The 20,756-nt window shown below is 38.4% G+C and overlaps 2 protein-coding genes across 5 annotated transcripts in view; one reads left to right on the top strand and one right to left on the bottom strand.

The window, feature by feature from the left end:
* EFCAB7 (EF-hand calcium binding domain 7) overlaps window positions 1-4,902 on the bottom strand; it is a 45,293-nt gene extending 40,391 nt beyond the window's left edge. For both annotated transcript variants that reach the window (XM_034778174.1, XM_034778173.1), the window contains exons 1-2: window positions 4,776-4,902; window positions 1,738-1,925 (exon numbers count right to left, since the gene is read on the bottom strand). In XM_034778174.1, the coding sequence (XP_034634065.1) occupies window positions 1,738-1,924 (187 nt within the window). In that variant the 5' untranslated portion in view covers window position 1,925; window positions 4,776-4,902. The remainder of the gene's footprint in view (window positions 1-1,737; window positions 1,926-4,775) is intronic.
* ITGB3BP (integrin subunit beta 3 binding protein) overlaps window positions 4,811-20,756 on the top strand; it is a 50,149-nt gene continuing 34,203 nt past the window's right edge. For 2 of the 3 annotated variants that reach the window (XR_004646737.1, XM_034778182.1), the window contains exons 1-3: window positions 4,814-4,997; window positions 10,500-10,542; window positions 15,971-16,109. Coding sequence is in view for 2 of the 3 variants with exons in the window: in XM_034778182.1 (XP_034634073.1) it covers window positions 4,903-4,997; window positions 10,500-10,542; window positions 15,971-16,109 (277 nt within the window). In the remaining variant the exon portion in view is untranslated. Of the gene's footprint in view, window positions 4,998-10,499; window positions 10,543-15,970; window positions 16,110-20,756 lie in introns of all 3 variants that reach the window. The other variant, XM_034778181.1, reaches the window with a different exon arrangement.

Here is a 20,756-nt window from a genome sequence, read left to right on the forward strand (position 1 = left end):
TAGAATTATATAAAAAAACCTGCATTCAAAAATAAAACAATGTAAGATTTTAGAGCCTGCAAGTCCACTCAATCCTACTTCTTGTTCAGCCAATCGCTCAGACAAACAAGTTTGTTTATATTTGCAGGAGATAATGCTGCCTGCTTCTTGTTTACAATGTCACCTGAAAGTGAGACCTGTAAAAATGATAAATAAAAGAAACAGTATATGTCCCCTGAAATGGTGGTTGAAACATGAAAGGACATATGAATCTTTAGCACATCTGGCACGTAAATATCTTGCGAGGTTGGCTACAAAGGTCAGCTACAAATGCCTGTTCTCACTTTCTGGTGACACTGTAAATAAGAAGATGGCAGCATTATCTCCTGTAAATGTAAACAAACTTCTTTGTCTTAGTGATTGTCTGAACAAGAAATAAGACTGAGTGGACTTGTAGGCTCTGAAGTTTTACATTGTTTTGTTTTTGAGTGCAGTTATATAACAAAAAAAAATCTATATTTGTAAGTTGCACTTTCACGACAAAGATTGCACTAGAGTACTTGTCTGAGGTTAATTGAAAAATACTATTTCTTTTGTTTGTTATTTTTACAGTGCAAATATTTGTAATAAAAAATAGTATACACTTTGATTTCAATTACAACACAGAATACAATAAGTATGAAAATGTAGAAAAACATCCAAAATATTTAATAAATTTCAATTGGTATTCTATTGTTTAACAGTGCAATTAAAGATGCGATTAATCACGATTAATTTTTTTAATTGCATTTAATTTTTTTGACTTAATCGCATGAGTTAACTGCGATTAATCGACAACCCAAAATAATATTGATAAAAGAATAAAACATCTGGCTTGAAATTTAGGAAATTGAGAAGTGCTTTAACTTAAGGTACATTTATATTTTTAAAAAAATTAATGTACGTAGTTCTTATGAAACACTGAAGTCATCCATTTATGCACAAAACACATTCAGCATAGGTAGGAAAAGTTTTTCACATATCACATAGTCAGTGTTTCTCAACCCTGATCTGGGGGACCATGACTCGGGGTGAAAGGGTAGGTCAATCTCCATCTCTAATTTAACAACTTTTCTGATGAGACTGCAAACCACTGTGCCAATTAATGCCAGTTGCCATGGTGATTTTCTGTGCTAGGGACACTTGTCCACTAGAAACTGAACTGAGAATAACTCATTGTAATTTATCAGAGAGGAAAACACTTTATTGCAAAATGTCACCACCACAGAGCAGTATTCAGGCCCACCTCAAGTAGGCAACGATGCCACCATCAAATGTGCTGCTGTTAAATAACTCACTTAGGCCCCCCAATAGCTGATAGGTGGTATTGACTTTTGCTCATTCAGAGTGGTGATTTAGAGGTGAAAGGCTCTGTATATCGTTCCCACTTCCATCCAATACCTAGTAATATAGATTAGGAATTTGAGGGAAATGAAAACTATTGAGATAAAGTACTTTCTGTAAACTATTTGAAAAACTATGATATATTTTATAATAGGTATAAACCTTGGAAGTGTCTTTATAGATACAGCCACTGATGCTTGAAAACCCAAACCCCACCAAGAACTGCCTGAATCCTTAAAAGAAGCTATTGTGACCAAGCTCCATTATGCTCTGGGGTATTTCCACCAGTGAAATGCTGGCTGTTGGTTTGAAAATCAACCACTGTAATCTTCACACACAAAATTCAAGTAAAGAAAATTATCTCCTACTCATTACCTAAACAGAGTTGTTCTTTTGATTTAATATTTTCTAAGCTGCTTTTAAAAACAGCTAGGTAGGCTGCTCTGCAGTTCATATAAAAAGTCTCCTCTTCAGAATACTGCGATTTCTTTGCTTGACAATTTTCTGAGAGTATGGTTTTCTCACAGGAGAGGGATGCATTACTTCCAGGACTGCTGGCCATTCTGTGAATAATACAAACATATTTAAAGTCTTTTGCTTTTGCTTTCATAGTGCGTAAGTATGTCTCTGTTCTGTCCCCTCATGCACAGATTCAATTAAACTCTCTTTGAATCTGTTTCTCTGTTGTAAAATGGGGATAATGCTATTTAACTGCCTTTGTAAAGTGCTTTGATATTCATAAATTTAAACTATGTAAGTGCTAAGTAATATTCATTATTATTTATTTATCTACACTGAATGCAAACACAGTAGCAAATTTTCCAAGATACCATGTGAGGTGATGGATCCTTAGCCAAAATTAGAATTAAGCCTCTAGGAATTTCTCTGGTTTAAAGCCCATATTCAGAAGAATTTTTTTCCTAGCTATAATTTCTTTAAAAGCATGTCTAACAGTGGAAACACTGTCAAAATTTTACACATCTATCCTGCAAACACACAAAATTAAGCATATCCATTCAAATCAATGGAACTATTCGAATGCTTAAAATTAAGCATGGTATAAGCGTTTGCAGCATTTAGGACCTTAAACTACAACAATACCACCACAAACCTGCACAAAATAGAGTGGGGGAAAATCCAGATTTTTTTTCAATAATTGAAATAATTCAAGACAATAACACGTTTTGCTCATAAACGGCAGTGAACTTTAACAGTGGTTTTCTTCTTTACCAAAGGTGATTAAGGTTTTTAGAAGGCCATCACAGAGGCACACTAAATTGTGCTGTACTGTTGGCCTAACAGCCTCTAACATTATTTTATCCAGCGTTGACTTCTGAAAATATATTCCCGTATAATAAATTGAATATCTCAAGTTGAACAACAAGATAACGGCATAGGTAGGGTCCCCTTCAGGACTCATTGGATTCTTACTCAGGAGGGCTAAATCACTCGCACTTTCCTGAGTTATATAGGTCTTTTTCACTTGGGAAAAAAAGATAATAATCGCTTATCATGGATGAAGTACCCTATTTATAATACACAGACCGCCTGCCTGACACTTTCATATTACACTGGCATTAGAAGGACCCCACAGGGACACAGTGATGCAGTCTGGTACTGCAAACGGGTGTCACTATAATTAAGCACCAGTGTTACACTCACAAAATGGAAGTGGGTTAAAGTCAAGGAGGAAAAGGAGAATAAATGTTAATTTTCCAGTAACTAGCTTTATAAAATATGAACTGTTGTTTATGCCCCTCAGCCCACTCATTACCAACCGATTTATTATTTGTGTAGCAGGTGGTGCTGCCAATTTGTGCAGCACAAAAGTGTTGCCAATGTTATTTGAAGTCTAGTGTGCAATAGTTTTCCAAGGGAACTGGTGGAAGCTCCACGGCTTGGGTCATTAAAATCTCAACTGGACAGATGATGAAGCACTAACATATATATACAGTAAGGAACAACTGTGCATCAGAGGAAAGGAGAGAGACTAGATGACCTAACAGTTCTCCCCAAGGTTCTTGAGAAAAGAAGACTGAGGTGGGAGCTGATAACAGTCTTCAACTATGTTAAGGGCTGTTACAAAGAATCATAGAATATTAGGGTTGGAAGGGACCTCAGGAGGTCATCTAGTCCAAACCCCTGCTCAAAGCAGGACCCATCCCCAGACAGATTTTTACCCCAATTCCCTAAATGGCCCCCTCAAGGATTGAACTCGCAACCCAGGGTTTAGCAGGCTAATGCTCAAACCACTGAGATTGTGATTAATTGTCCTCCAGATCCACTGAAGGTTGGACAAGAAGTAATCAGTTTAATCTGCAGCAAGTGAGATTTAGGTTGACTATTAGGATAAACTTTCTAATTACAAGGGTAGTTAAGCATTGGAATAGGCTTCCAAGGGAGGTTGTGGCGTCCCCATCCCTGGAGGTTTTTAAGAACAGGTTGGACAAACACCTGTCAGGGATGGTCTAGGTTTACTTTTTTCTGCATCAGGGCTAGATGACCTCTACAAGCCTTTTCCAGCCCTACATTTCTATGATGAGTTCTGTAATCAAAATTCTAGTTTCTACCATTTCATCATAGGAAAGGCAAACCTACCAGGTCTCACTCCTTTGGAAACAACAAGCTCTCTCTCTCTCACCACATTATTTTAAGCCACTTCCTAAACATCTCCCCTTCTGCCCACAGAATCCTGATTCTGTGTGTTTCAGTGAGATTTCAAACCTAGTTTAGGGCAATTTAACCCTCCAGATTACATCCCACCAGCCCCAGTGTTTCACTGACGACTCTAAACCACTAGCACAGTGGGTCTCAAACTTTTGTACTGGTGGTGACCCCTTTCACATAGCAAGCCTTTGAGTGCAACCCCCTCTAATAAATAAATAAAAACAAAACCACTTTTTTGGATATTTAACACCATTATAAATGCTGGATCATAGAATATCAGGGTTGGAAGGGACCTCAGGAGGTCATCTAGTCCAACCCCCTGCTCAAAGCAGGACCAATCCCCATATTTTTACCCCAGACTCCCTAAGTGGCCCCCCTCAAGGATTGAACTCACAAACCCTGGGGTTAGCAGGCCAATGCTCAAACCACTGAGCTATCCCTCCCCCCAAAGCGGGGTTTGGGGTGGAGGCTGACAGACCGTGACCCCCATGTAATAAGCTCGTGACCCCCTGAGAGCCCCTGCACTAGCAGCACCCGGGGGACTGAGGCTGTTGCCAAGGGGCACTGGCGGACGCGGTCTCTTTCCAGCTGAGGGGATTTTGCTCCCTTCTCCCGATTTGGTTTGTAAACGAACATGCCCAGCCCCTAAACGGGAGCGAGAAGGGCCGGGGGCTCCCACAGAGGCCGTGCATGGGAAGGGGCAGAAGGAAAGGGGAGAGGATGCAGTGACCCCCTCCTGTGCTGACCTGGGGGCGTCGGATCCTTTTTTCGTCCCTTGCCCCGGCCCGGGCCCGCCGCCGTGCGCCCTCCGCCTCGGTGCGTCGGGTACGGGCCGCCCCCGGGCTGAACGGAACCGGCCGCCTCCTCTGGATAATGTTTCCAACCGGTGGGGTTTGGGTGGTGCACGGCGGGCGGGAACCGAGCAGCCCCGGAGGTGCAGGAGCGGCTCCCAGCGCTGCCATCATGCCGTAGGTAGCGGGCAGGGGGGCAGGGCAGGGCAGGGCAGCCGGCCCGGGGGTATTGGTGGTGAGAAGGGGGCAGGTGTTGGGGGCAACGGGGCAGAGCTGCGGGGCAGGTGCTGGGGGGGGCAGGAGGTGGGCGCGGGGGGGGACGAGGGCGGGGGGCAGGAGTTGGGGGGGGGGGGGGACAAGAGCTGGGGGGCAGAAGCTGGGAGACACGAACGCTGACTTGAACTCGAGCCTTAAATCCCTTCCATCTGCACGTCAGCTTGGAAAGGGCTGTACAGGCTGTGGCCAAAACTTTCAAACCTGGCTGTTTAAAGTTACCAGCTAAATAAGCTGCCCCTTTGGGGGGAGGGTTCCCCTAGAGTCGCTGAGCCCCTCACAGATGCCAGTGTGTGTGAAGACCCTTTCAAATTTGGGTGCCTTAAAGTTCGGCACCTAAATAAGTGGTCATTCCATGTAACATCCCCGGCAGTTAAGTGAGTCCTCAGCGCCTCTGAGAAGCAGGTTACTATTTAAGTGCTTAAAGTTAAGCTACCCCAGTTTGAAAATGTTAAGTGTTTCTACATAGAGTGCCACCAAAATTCAGCCATGAGGACTGCTACTAGCCCCCATCTCACTGCACAGTAGCAGGGGTGGAAAAGGAGATTTTGATTCAGAACACCAGAGTAAATCCCTTACTTGGAACCTGGGTGGGATATTTCGTGTCAATGTGGAGCAGATTTAAAACAGTTAATTCTACCACAACAAACAGGAATCTCTGAATTTTTATTTGACTGATGTTTTCCTACAAATATCAGTTTTGTATATAATGTTAACCCAAAGGCAATTTTTTTTTTAAGGCAAAGTTATTTTAGTAGGGGAGTTTTATTACCAGTCTTCTCACCAAGTCACTTTGGGCGAGTCAGTTAACTTCTTTGTACCGCAGATGAAGCTGCTACTTATCTACCTCCGAAATGTGTTCTATTGCATGATTAATCCTTGGACAAAGGATAAATGGTGATGTAGAAGAACACGGTGGTAAAGTGCGTGTGACTTCTTCATGCCCATGAAAGTGATAAAATGACAGCAGCTGCTTGAGATGTGGTAGCTGTTGGGCTGTAACACCCACTATTGGTACTTCAGGTTCTAGTGGACAGCTGCTCTGGGCTCTTCCTAGCTGCCATTATAAGGGTTGATCTCCACTATACTTTGCTTCCACAGATTTTTTTTCTACATTCTTTCTGTTTGAGTCCTTCTAGTTCCTGCTTCTCCTGTTGTTGGTAACTTCCCAACCAACAGCAGAGGCTTCTGAATACCAGTGGAGAAAGTGAATCAAGTCTTGTTAATTTCACTGCTGCTTAGCAAGGCTGTGAGTAGCAATAGAGGCCCTGCAGCAGTCTGCTTGCAGACTTGGGCAGACAACACTGCAACCATTCACAGTCTGATCACAGATAGTTATCTTAGCAACTATAGATTTTCTTTAGATTAGATTTTATATTTAATGAAAGCTTAAATTCTTCAGTAATTGATGACTTAGGCCCCAACATTTGTTAGTCAAGTCAAAGCTTCCTGTCGACCACTGGAAGTAGGTTTCTTCAAGTCCAAATTATGATTCTATTCTAGAACCTGAAAGAAGACAAGTGTGGCTTAAATAATTTGCGATCTCAGACAATAATCTTTCTAAACTTCTTATGAAATTTACTAGCCTTGGATTGCAGTACTTGAGTGCATTCCTCATTTTATTTCTTCCACGTTGTCTTTTACATTTCAGTTTGAACCTGGAAAATAGTAATATTTTTTCTTCAAGCTTTCCCAGCTGATATGCCATTTTCCCCTTTAGTTCTTCCTGTTTCTCTATATGTAAATACCATCTAGTTATTTCTCTACTAAGAGCCAAATAGAGATTTTAGCAATGTGGCCAATTGAAAAGTCAATTACAACTAAAAACATTGTGAAGTTTTATTATGTTGTCTTACTGTGACATCAGAATGCATTGGGGTGAAAATTTTATAACCCACATTTGTATAACAAGATGAAATACAGATTTCCTCAGTTTAAATGCTGTTTTCACACTGGTATTCAGGGTGGAAACTAAATAAAAGATTCTTTTGAGTGTATGTTCTTGTATTTCCACTAACAATGAGAGAGGTGTATTCACACTAAAAATATAACTTCCTTATTAAAGTCTTCATGCTGTCATTACTTAGAATAGGATTATGGTATAGTGCAGTGGTTCTCAACCCATGGCCTAATTAGCACACAGCTGCGGCCCACCTCAGCTGTGTGCTAAAGGCCGGCCGGCGGAGTTCCCAACTGCCCAGCATGGTTGCATCCATGCAGCCACCCGGCCCCACAAGCTCCGGGATTGGGGTCGGGCAGCTGCCCAGCCCTGCATATGCAGCCCACAATGATAAATAAGTTGAGAACCACTGATATAGTGGGATTTGAGGTTTGTGATTCAATCAGTGACCTCCCAGGTGTGACCTCTTTATACTTAGTTCCCTGCAATACTAATCACCTACCATACCACGTTTTTGTAAAACTTAATGTCTTTCTATAAAGTGAGTTAGAAAATAGTAAGGTTGAAAGTGTGTGTCAATGGAGTCTATATAACACCCAAAAATGCGTTGTGATTTCCTCAGAATAAATGTTCCATTAAGCAATACAGCCACTTCATCATGCCATATACTACTTCTTCATTTATTACTACCTCATGCAAATACCTTTCCTCACTCATCTTCAATTTATTTCATTTATAATTTGCTTAAATACATGCAAAGTTTAAAAAAAAAATCTTAGTGTACCAGGAGACTAAAATCTCACTTCCTTACCAAGGGCTAGATGGTGAAACCCATACTCTCTCTGATGAGCAGTTACTCAAATGAATATTTTCACTGAAGTAAATAGGAGTATTTTTGTAAGTAAATGCTCACCAATGTTAGCAAGAGACTCTCAATCTGGCCTAAAGGGATTTTCCAATATGTTGTAACAAACTATAGTTATAACTTTTTTTTAGATTGGTAAATATTATGTGTAAAGTACCAATTACCAGTATGTCTATACTTACATAAACATTCAACACCATCTACAGTGCACAATTAAGAAAACAAAATGAACTCTGTCCCTGGAGATTTTGGATCAACTTGAGGGTAGGGGTCTCAGGTAAATGAGCTCTTGTACACTGTAGCTTCATGTGCTTGGTTTTTCCTTCCTCTTCCCTACTTGTGCAGACTGTGACATTTACTACTGTCCTGGTGCTGTAGTAACTTTGTCCAGCCATGGCAGTAAGAGAGTTGGAACTAATGGAGGTGATGCTACCGCCCTCTATATCATAAAGTAGTGTGGGGTTCTCATTTCCACGGTTTAGATTGTGTTGAGCTTTCTCTCCTCTCCCCCATAGGCATCTTTTTGAATGTACATGGGAGGGAGGGAGATACCTGTGGCCCAGTGGGGCTCCTTTTTAATTTCCCAAATGAACTTTGTTTCAGAGCTTTTAGCCAAGGACCGTGGTTTGGACTTTAAGACCCCCAGTCTTACATGATCCTGACTGAATTATAGTTGATTAGTGATTTACCTGCCCCTCGTTAGGGCATCAGAGGGGATACTCTCAGGTGGGATAGAATCTAATGCTTTCACTGGAAAATGCAAGGCTTAGATGATCACAGAAGGCATTACGCAGCCTCTTCTGAAGTAGAAGTACTTACCTGAGAATCTGCCTCTAAAGCTGCATAGCTCAAGGGGCTTATAGAGGTTCCACAGGCCAACAGAGGCAAATTTGGGCCAACTAGAACTCTTGCTTTACACAATATCTGACAGATTTTAAATAACATGGGGCTGACTATTCCACAACTTTTTCTCCAAGAAATTTCCCAAATCCCTATAATTTAGGATTTCCATGCAGTTTTTCATTTCCCCTCATCATAAAGCTACCTCAAGTCCAGATTCTGCTGTACTTTGGCTTCCAGCTCCTTTTGAAGTCCATCATAAAAACTTCCATCATAACATAGAATCAGAAATGTAGGGCTGGAAGGGATGCCTTAGTATAACATGCAAATACATTGACCCCCAGAGCACCCTAACCAAGAGAATGTATTAATGTATATAATGTTTTTCTGCTGCCACTGGGGTTGAAGATATAATGGAGTCTGCATTCCTTAAGCAACATGGGTCACTATATTAAAACAAAAACAAAAAACCCCACACACATTGTAAAGAATTCCATCAAACTGTTACACCTTTGACTGTCCCTTGGCAAAAATTTGTTGTTGTTTTTTTTAATATAGAAACTGTAAATCTTACATGTTTTGCTTTTTTTTAATATAGTATTTTTTTATTATCTTTTTTAAAATACAGATAATTTTAAACCAGTGTTATCTCATACAATAATATTACATGAATAATATTTCAAGATGCATTTTTAATTCATTTTTCGGATGGTTTTGCATTTGAAACTCAAACAGTAGCACACTCTAAACAAGGGTATATTTTAAATGAGGTCATCTTACTTGCTAATGAGTCAAAACAATCTTCTACAAGGTGAAATCTGTGCAGTTACATTTTGAAGTAAAGTGCATTTTCCAAAGCTTGTTTAATCCGAAATGAATGAGTAAAGTTCTTATAGAATGACTTTATAAAGATTTTTATAATTTTCTAGTTACTTTATATAATGCTTTAAGCTATTGTTTAAGATTTAAGAAAGCACTTAAGTTGCAGTTGTCTCTGGGTAAAATAGTCTTAATTTATGTTGACCTTTCTTTCCTTTGAGTATTTAGCCTGCATTCAATAAAATTTTGATGACTGCTCTTTAGAAGACAGCTGTACGATATAAGAATTATAAATATTCAGCTTTCCTTTCCTAGCGTTGTCATTAACAGCTGGGCATCCAGTTCAGCAGAGCAAATTTTGCAGAGAGAGTTTGGCATGTTCCTGAATCAGTATAGTGAAGAAGACTAGAAAATAGTTTCTTATGGTTTGGGGACTTGTAAAGACATAGAGCATCTGTTCCCCAGTTAAGTCATAGTCTGGCAGCATTGAATCATGTTAAGAGCTAAAATGATGGGAAGAACTACCTTTTTCACCTTGCTGTATCCATGTTTAAATACTTAATACATTATTTCTACTAATGGCAAAATAATTATAACATCTACCCAGAAGGTATGTAAGTTGGAGAGTGCACTTGTGTATAGTTATTTTAATTATTGGCATTTTGTTTGAAAGAGACTAATACCTGTTTTTTAATATATAATCTTGGTTTGAACTGATAAATAGTGAAGTGGGTGTTTTTTAATACAAACACTTGTGTTCCAGCTTCCAAAAAAACAACCTTTTTGTCCCATGTTCTTTGAATTAGTTAATAAATTTGCTGTATCTGAAATTACTTTCCCTAAAGTAGCATTTAATGAATAAAAGATTTAATGCATTCATAATTAGGAAAATATAATTCTTTTAAGACCACATATAATGGATCTTATTACTAGACATTTTGTATTTGAAGGAGTGTAAAACTTGTCTGTCTTTCTCTTGCAGAGTTAAGAGAGCACTGAAGTTGGAGACCCTTGCAAAAGAAAACGTAAGTACTGTATTCAGTTTTGTGATTGAAATTATATGGAATTTACATAAATACACAGCATTTCATTAGGGTTATGTTATAGCAGATTGGCTGACAGTCTACAAAAGTCTCACTAAGGAGAAGAAGTGATTACTAAAAATCTTTGGCATGAAATTATTGTTTTTTGTATACATTTCCTGTCAATAAGTGAAGTATTTATCTGCATGAAGAAATTGGCTATAACTGGAGAAATAGGCATATTTTTGGTTACCTTCACTACTTGTCCAAGAGCTGAATGAATTAGGAACCTTGTTGAAAGCATTTATTAGAAATTAGCTCCATAATTGTGGAAGCAAATGTTCTGCCATCTAATTGTACATGTAACAATATGGAATTATGATAATGCTATAATCTTCATATTATAAGCTGCAAAATTGAAATGAAAACATTAAGAGCATTTTTATGTCAAGGATATAATTACATCCCTCAGCTAATCTGGCATAATGAAACAATAAAATACTAACGCTGCAATAAATTTCACCACAGTTATCACAATAAAAATAAAATTGTACTGTTGCTATTATTTTTTGTAAATGCAGCCATTGTATATTCCCAGTGCCAGCATGTCATGACATATGTCGGTTTATTATCTACCCGTACCAACAGTGGGTGTTGCTGCAAACACTAACACGGAGGAGTTCATGAGGATGGTAGCCTTAAAGGGAAGGAAAATTAGTGGAAAAGTATATTAGAAAAAATAGCTGGTCAGTAAATGAGCCTCCGGTAAATCTCCACATGGCTATGTCATTTTAGAGAGATTTGTTTATATGTGATACCTATTTAGAAGTCTCACTGGTATTTAGCAAAATAGAAACTTGCAATTTTAAAAATTTGCTGGATACTTTTTTATTTAAATAAAGGTGGCAAAATACCGCAGTAGCACTAAAAAAAATCATTAGCAATTTAATTAGCAGTTTAGTGTACCATTACCCAACTTGTTCTGCGCAGAATGCAGCTGTGACTGTAATTTTGCATCTGTTTCTTGGGTCGGAGTAGCATTTTTGTGGTTGAGTGGTCCAGCCTGAAATTAAACACAGTTTTTTTTCTACCCTAAAGCTGTTATTTTTCTGAGATGGGAACAAAAGTGTTTTAACAGAGAAGAATTGCATTTCAGACTAGACTCTCCTTTTGCAGCAAAATGACTATAATAAAAGCCCTTGTTTACATCAGCTTTTCAGAATATGATGGGTTAAAATATTCACTTGAAGTCGTTTCTGTATTGGGGGGCTATCAAGTGGAATGTGACTATACAATAAAGTTTTTATTTATATGGCACCTTTCGTCTTGCACCGATTGCATCCCCATCCCATACTGCTGCTTCTCCTTTGTCTCCTGGGGCCATCTCCATGGCCACAAAATGCCAAACATCTCCCAATATGCCCTCACCTGATGTGACCTCTGCTTCTGTATATAAAAAGTCAGGAATGAGTGGTTAAAACTGTGTAATATTGATATGACATCATAAGGATTTGCCCAGCTGAAGAGAAACTCTGATTGCCACAGAGGTATTACGCTGATTGCCACAGAGGTTGTGTGCTACAGTAACTCTCTTCCCAGGTAGATGCTCAAAGGAGGCTTCCTTCATGTCCAGAAATATGGTGGCTGCAACATCAGGCATTCAAGGTTAAACAGAGAGGGCCCCTTGAGGCTTCAGTGGGATGCACAGGATCTCCATATTGAAAAACAGAGTGGATGTAGGTTAGATGCCTAATGTACCATTGATAGTGTTTTGTAACTAACATTTCTCTGAAAAACTGTCTTTACTGGCAGTAATGGGCTCAGTTCATCTTAATGTGGCAAAAGGTTAGCAGTAGGGGAGCCCAAGGTTTCCTACTAGGACGGGGGGGGGGGAGGTTAAAATATTAATAAACTGGAAATAAAGGATGCAAATATGATATAAAATTATTAAATCTGCAGATGATACAAAATTATTTAGGCTACTCAAAACAATGGAGAAGATTGAGTAATTCAGAGGTATATAGGAAAGCTAGATGAATGAGCACCAAATCAAAATTCAGTGTTAATATATACAAGATAATGCAAACTGGAAGAATGAATTAGATCAACTCATAAAAAATTGCTGTATTATAAACTAACAGTAACTGCTCAGAAAAAAACCCTGTGTATCACTGTGGGTAGTTCAGTGAAAACTTCAGCTCAGTCTGCAAAGGCGGTCAAAAAAAAAAAAAGGCAAACAAAATGTTAGAATGCATAAGGACTGAGATAGAAACCATACGTAAAATATGAGGCTATTCTATAAAACAATGTTCCATCATCTGAAATTATGTCCATTTCTAGTCACCCTGTTAAAAAAGGAATTGCAGAAAGAGAAGGGGTCCATATCCAGATAGTGAAAATGATGAGTGGCATGGAAAGGCTTTCGTATAAAGATAGATTAAAAGATTGGGACTGTTTAATTTAAGAAGATGAAGAAGAGGGGGCAGGATAGAATGTTATTGGGAAGGTAAATTGAGCGTTCTTATTTATCCTTTCCTATAAAACAAGAACAAGAGGACAGTCAATGAAATTGAAAAGCGGCATATTTAAAACTGAAAAGGATTTTTTTTTCATACCCTGCACATAATTAACCTGTGGAACTCATAACCTCACCAACAGCTGCGGGCAAAGAACTTAGAAATAAATAAATAAATAGACATTAATATGCATAATGAGAATATTCATAAAAAGCTACACAGAGGAAAATATAGGGACATAAACCTGTATGTGTCTGTCATAAACCAACCACTGATTGCCTGGAGTTAGGAAGAAACTTTTCCTATGGGCAGGTTGCTACATAATTGACCATTAGACATTTTGGTACACACCCATCCTCCTTTTTTTCATGGTTATTGTCTCTGTAGACTTGTGACAACAAGGATGCTCCCCATAAGAAAGTATCCTTGTCTGAAAAACATTTAGAATCATGTAAATAAATAAATATTAACTAGTTGATAGTACACGTTATTCTACCCACTGCTGAAATGTAGCCGCTTCTCTAAAAATATGGGGGAGGCAGGGAACAGCAAAAGTATCTTAAAGCCACCTTTGTGCCCTCCTGATCTTGGGCTACTTGAGGGCTGAAGAGGCCCCATACATAACTTAGACTTAGTACTTTCTCCTTAGACTTTTGTGTGGCAGCCCTGCCCCCAAAACAACCCTCCTGCTCCCAGCCTTGCCCCGGTACAGCTCCTATGCCAGTGCATGCAAGGACGTTCCTGCACTGGGGAATTCTCCCTTGGCTGGGTCATGGGCTTTCAGGGTATGTCTACACTGCATCTGGGAGCGAGACTCTCAGCCCTGGTACAGATAATCAAGTTGAAATCAGCTAGAACACTACGTAAAGTATCAGAGGATCTTTAATGAGCACAAATGGGGAGGACTGTGATTTTACATTTATCTATGGTGTCAAAACTGTGTAATATTCATATAGCCCTGTAATTATTTTTTCTATCATTAATGTATGGTGCTTAACTGAAGAGATTATAAACACGATTAGTAAAGTTGCTGTAAACTAATGTGTGAAATTGAAGAAATGTTCTGAGTAATACACAGAAAAAACACAGATTATAGATATTGAGTTTTGTGGTGTACAGTACATTGTAGTGACAGGAGAGAAGCCTGCTTCCTATTTTGTGAGCTGTTTTTACATTTGTGAAAGTGTGGATTAACAAAGTTAACTTTCTAAACGAAATGTAACAATTAAAACAACAAAAATGATAAAAAGTACCTTTAGTTTTTATTCTGCTTTTCTGCGAAGGTTTCTTTCTGAAAGCTCTTGTTTCCAAGGAGAGGAAAAAGTTGTAAAATACCTACATGTGGTATTTTTAATGGCTTAAAAATTGAATATGAGAAACTTTTTCAGTAAAATATCTATGGGGGAAGAAATGGCCTTAGCCAAAATGTCCCTTTCTCTTCACTATTCCAGCACCTGCTGTACACAAGTCCATTTCCATCTTTTATGCCAGCAGTGTGTATAATAGAGATATCTTGCCTGGTGACTTGAGGTTCTTTGGTATGAAAGCTGCTAGATAGAAGGGAAATATTATGCAAATCTTGAAGCTGGGCCTTCCAGTTGGTTCAGTGTTTCATTCTTATGGCCCCTTGTTCAATTACTGGGTCAGCTGGTAACTTATTTTACTTTGAAGTTGTCAATATATGATTGTGTGTTGACTGTTACACATGTTGCTTAATACTTAAAATTCAGTCAGAGATAAAAACTGGTGGTCGCTGTACCATTTGAAAGTGTCTAGGGGCTTTATATCACCCCAAAGGATACAAGGGTGAAATCCTGGCTTCAGTGAAGTGGGAGGCTTTCTTTTTAGTGCTGTTGGAGTTTGATGGTGTCTTTGTGTGTTTCCTTTTTGACCTAGTCATTACCGATGTTATCTGAAGCTGCTAATTCTTCCTTAGTAAGATGTAAATCATCATCCGAACTTAGGTCCTTGATATACAGGCAGATTCCTAATTTCTTGTGTAGCGGTAATGCAGTGTAGTTCAATTTTTTCAGGGTTACGGTTTAACATCTGATCCAGGAAGCAAAATGTATACAGTAGAACCTCCATTCCCAAGCTGTTTGTAACTCTGAGATTCTACTGTACCAATGACTTCCAGTCAATGTGTTTTCTTCTAACACTTGCAAAAATATTGACCACTAGTTTGGTACACAACTCCCTTTAGGTTAGTAATCACATGACTTTAAACTAGAGACTTAATTTTGGTTTTAATTGACCTCTGCTGTCTTAACACTGATTTTTCTTGTGTTTTTAGGAAATTAAACACTTGATAAAAACGGTTAAAAATAAGCTAAATCTTTAGTGGAACAAAAAGTCTAAAAATTCTGACCATGATTTTTAACCATAACGAATCCTGGTGAGAAAGGAAAGTGCATGCCATAGTAACATCAAATTAACTTCTTTTTCCCAATAGAATTAACTTTTAGACTACCTGCTCAAAAGAGCACTTGGCACTCAGTTTAGGCAACTATATCTCTAGGTACCTTGCAAGTTGGACTTGTGTATGAAAGCTGAGAGGTTGACATCTAACAGCTTAATTTGCATGTTTAAGTGCTGTCTCCGTGTACATTTGGGGATGTTCGTAAACGGGGACACTGAAAATTGGGAATCTCTTTGAAAATACGGTTACAACTTGGTCTATACTGCTTGATTAAACATTAGCAAATTGGGCCATTTTAAGACACTGTATGCTGACTGGTTCTGGGAGCAATGTGTAGTCCGCCTTAACAGGAAGTGTGGAGGCTGTAATTGTGAAGCACTGAGAATGGAAATTGAAGGGAGGGATTGGAATTGTCAGGGTTACATAAGGGATATGGAAGGACCTCCCTATGAACCAACATTTATTTATTCTTTTTTTTTTTTTTAACTTTGTTTAGCCACATGAAGCAACACCTTTGAAGACCAGAAAGAAAAATTTAAGCTCATATTCACCAACAACAGGAACATGCCAAATCAGTGCATTTTCATCTCCCACAAGTCATAATGTACAAAAGCTCGGAAATGGTCTATCAAATGGTTAGTTGAACATTCTCTTTTACTTATTGCAAAAAATTTCTTGTTATTGGTTAAATCAGGGTCTTGATTTAGTAATTTATGTCTCATCTGGTATGTCTGATTTCTTTTTTCTCTTAAGGAGTTTTGAATTTTATGGTGAAATCCAACATTTTTAGTGCTCTTATCATATAAATGTAAGCTTTTGAGGTAATTATGATGACCGTCCTGTAGAAGGCTTTTCTTTTCTTTGTTCAATATAGAACCACTAGCATGTGTGAGGGCAACTCCATTCCTTCCTGGAATTAAACCAACTTTTGCCAACAATGAAATTTTGCCCATTCTCTCTCTCCAACTCCCAGCTTTCATTTAAAGTGATAGTGTGTACTACTTTTCTGAATTAAAGGGAGCATATATTTTTGGAGTTGCTGCATATTACCTGAGAATGTTATAAAAGAAATCATGTTCTAATAATTTGGAAGGCAGTGTAATCTAGTGGTTAGAATAGAGGAGCTATATTCCCAGTTCTACCACTGAGCGTGGGCAAGTCATTTAACCTTTTCTATATGTCAGTTTAACTGTCAGTAAAATGGGTGTAGTACATGCTTCTCTTGTGGGGGTTTTGAGTCTTTATGAATATTTGAAAGGTGCTTTGGTATCCTCTGATCAAAGATGATATAGAAGTCAGGGTGGATTTGAAGTCAGGAAGACTCGATTTAATCATGGATTTCTACATAAAAGTACATTCTTGTTAGTTGTTATAACCATAATACATATCCTTCACAACTCAGAGATAGATGAGACCCAAACTGGGTCTCTTTTACGGCCTGCTGCCATTATAGGTTTTCCTTTCTAGTGAGAGAATGGTATGGTAGATTCAAATCAATGAAGGCTACACTCAGAAAGACCTCAAGACTTCTGGAATATGCTGCTCAAACAGTTTCACTTTTGTTTCTACTGCCTGTCCCTCCCTTCTCACATTTATCTCCAGACTTCTTCTCCTTGTCCAGATATATTCCGCCCCCAACAATCTTCTATTCATTGAACTTTTTTGAAACTTTGCACTTTTAGACAGAGGTAAGGGATTGACTCTGTCTACACAAATTTGCAGAGAGACAATAGGGTTGAGGTCTATTATTTCTCACCTCTATATATTATTTATTTATTTAAAAACATTTTTGCTGTTAACAAACATGTTATCTCTGGAGACACAAATCTACAGTTTGAGAACTGCAAAACTAAGCATCTCTGATGGTATCTTCTAGACTGAGCACTGAATCCCATTGGGTAGATAGAAAGATTAACCTAAATAATCTATACCAGAAGCCCCTGGAACCCCATAAGTTTGGGTCCCTAATCCATGAACTATTGGAACTCATTTACAAAACTCTTCTTAAACATTACATGAATATATTGTCTCATACTCTAGAATTAGAATTTGTAATCCCTATTCCATGATGAGATATCTTTGAGCTATAATGTATCTTAATTAAAACTATTTTTAGATAGTTTTTTTTCCTCAAAAAACATTTTATCAAAAAATCCGATTTAAATCAAAACAAATCTGATTTTTTTTGTTTAAAAAAAAAATAATTGATTTTTATCCACTCTGATAGAAGTACAGTTAATTAACTCTGCTCCTGTGCTTTCTTTCATGTATCTGCTGGCTAGGTAAGCGGTGTAGGCTTTTGGTTTTGTGGAATATTGGTCCACCTTTTGTGGAGAGTACGGGCTGTATAGTTTGGATGGCCTCCACCTTAGGGGACTGGCAGACTAGAGTATTGAGAAGAGTGTTAAACTCATAACAAAAGGGAAGGGTAAAAAAGAGAGAAGATGTGAGCACTCAGCAAAAAATTGAGATGCTCAGAACGAAATCAAGAAGCCTTAGGACATGAAGAGAAGAAATTCTTGAATTGCCTATGCTAAGAGCAACGCTAGGAGCCTGGATAACAACAAGAGGACCTGGAATTGCTCATTTACTAGCATAAATTTGATCTAGTTGGTATTTCTGAAACCTGGTGGGATTATTTGCATGAATGGAAAGTTAAAATCAATTATTATCACCCATTTAGGAAGGATCAAGTAGGGAAAAAGGGAAGGGGAGTGGCACTGTATGTCCGAAATGACATTACCTGATTCTGAGTCACTGATAACTCGCAAGAAAATGATCTTGACTGCTTATGGATCAATTCCCTAACAGATCATGTACAAGATGGGGTATTAGTTGATGTCTGCTGCCAACTATCCGATCACACTAGGGAATAGGATGATCACTTCCTTATGCACTTATCTATAGCGTATAGGGGAAAAAACTGTGTGATCATAGGGGACTTGAATTTGAGTGACATATTTTGGAAGTCTCATGCTGCAATTACTAAAACATCCTTGGAATTTCTAAACATTATAGCTGTTTCTTAACTCTAAAAGTGTTGCGGCCAACATGGGGGAATTCTTTATTAGATCTTGTTAGTTTGACGGAAACTGATCGCAGAACTAAAACTTAATGATAGCTTAGGTACGAGTGATCATGACTTGATAACATTTAAGATGTGCATGCAGAATACAATCCAGACTGGTAATTTCTATACTTGGTGCTTTAATAGGACCAATTTCACAAAGCTGAAAACAATTATGAGCCTGGTCAGCTAGGAGAGAGGATTTAATCAGAAAAAATTTGTATTATACTTGGGAATCATTTCAGAACACCCTATTCGATGCCTAAAAAGCCACAATCCCACAATGGAGGAAGAAGGCTGTGCTGGTTTAAAAAAACAACCTGGTTTAGAGCGGAAGTGAAGACAGTTGTAAAATATAAAACAACAAATTGAAGAAAGGGAAAGTTGATAGTAATGAATATAAATCAGAAGTTAGTAATTGTAGAAAATTGCTAAGGAAAGAAAAGGGATACAAGGAAAAACTTATGGCGAGCAGAGTTAAGGACAATAAGGAGTTTTAAAAATACACCTCTACCCCGATATAACGCTGTCCTTGGGAGCCAAAAACACCTTTACTGTGTTATAGGTGAAACCGCGTTATATAGAACTTTCTTTGATCCGCCGGAGCACGCAGCCCTGCCCTTCCCCCCCGAGCGCTGCATTACCGCGTTATATCTGAATTCATGTTATATCGAGTCGTGTTATATCGGGGTAGAGGTGTATATTAGAAACAAACAGAATGGCATTGGTCCATTATTAGATGCAAATGGTAGAATTAACAATAATAATGCAGAAAAGGCAGACGTTTTCAATCAATATTTCTGTTCTGTATTTGTAGTCTCATCATATGGTGATATAATACTCTTACCATTCCACTAGTATCTCTGGAGGATGTTAAACAGAAGCTACTAAAGTTAGACATTTTTAAATCAGCAGGTCTCGATAACATGCATCCAAGAATTTTAAAAGAGCTGGCTGAGGAGCTCACTGGACCATTAATGTTGATTTTCAATAAGTCTTGGAGCACTGAGGAAGTTCCAAAAGACTGGAAAAAAGCTAATGTTGTGCCAGTTTTTAAAAAGGATAAACAGAATGACCCGCATAATTATAGGCCTGTCAGCCTGACGTTGATTTGAGGAAGATGATGGAGCAGCTGATATGAGACTTGATTAAGAAAAAATTAAAGGAGATTAATGTAATTTATGCAAATCAACATGGGTTTATGGAAAATAGTTCCTTTCAAACTAACTAGATATCTTTTTTTGATGAGATTACAAGTTTGGTCGATAAAGGTAATACTGTTGATATAATATACTTAGACCTCTGTAAGGCGTTTGACTTGATACCATGCGACATTTTGATTCAAAAACTAGAATGATATAAAATTAATATGGCACACACTAAATGGATTAAACACTGGCAAACTGATAGGTCTCAAAATGTAATTGTAAATGGGGGGTCATCAAGTGGATGTGTTTCCAGTGTGGTCCTGCAGGGATCGGTTCTTGGCCCTATGCTATTTATCGTCGTTAAAAGAAAATCATCACGGGTAAAGTTTGCAGATGACACAAAATTGGGAGAGTGGTAAATAATGAAGAGGACAGGTCACTTATTAGAGCGATCTGGGTCACCCGGTAAACTGGACAAAAGCAAACTATATGCGTTTTAACACTGCTAAAAGTAAATGTATACATCTAGGAGCAAAGAATGTAGACCATCCTTACAAGATGGGAGATGCTATTCTGGGGAGCAGTGACTCAAAAAAGATTTGGCCGTTGTGATGGATAATCAGCTGAACATGAGTTCCCAGCGTTACGCTGTGGCCAAAAAAGCTAATGTGATCCTGGGATGCATAAACAGGAATCTCGAGGAGAAGAAGAGAGATTATTTTACCTCAGTATCTGATACTGGTTTGGCATGATTTGTTCTTGGTAAATCCATGCTGATTGCTAGTGATTACCCCTTCATCCTACAGGTATTCACAAACTGAATCTTGTATACACTGGTCTAGTAGCTTCCCAGGTATCGAAGTCAGGCTGACTGGTCTATAGTTCCCCAGCTCCTCCTTTTCCCCTTTTTTAAAAGATGGAGACTACATTAGCCCTTCAGTCTTCCGGGACCTCTCCTCTCATCCATGAGTTTGCAAATATTATTGCCAGTAGCTCAGAAATTTCTTCAGCTAATTCCTTCAGTACCCTTAGGTGAATAACATCTGACTTTGCTAATTTGAATTCAT

Source organism: Trachemys scripta, chromosome 8 (assembly GCF_013100865.1).
Source record: "Trachemys scripta elegans isolate TJP31775 chromosome 8, CAS_Tse_1.0, whole genome shotgun sequence".
NCBI classification, from domain to species: Eukaryota; Metazoa; Chordata; order Testudines; family Emydidae; genus Trachemys; species Trachemys scripta.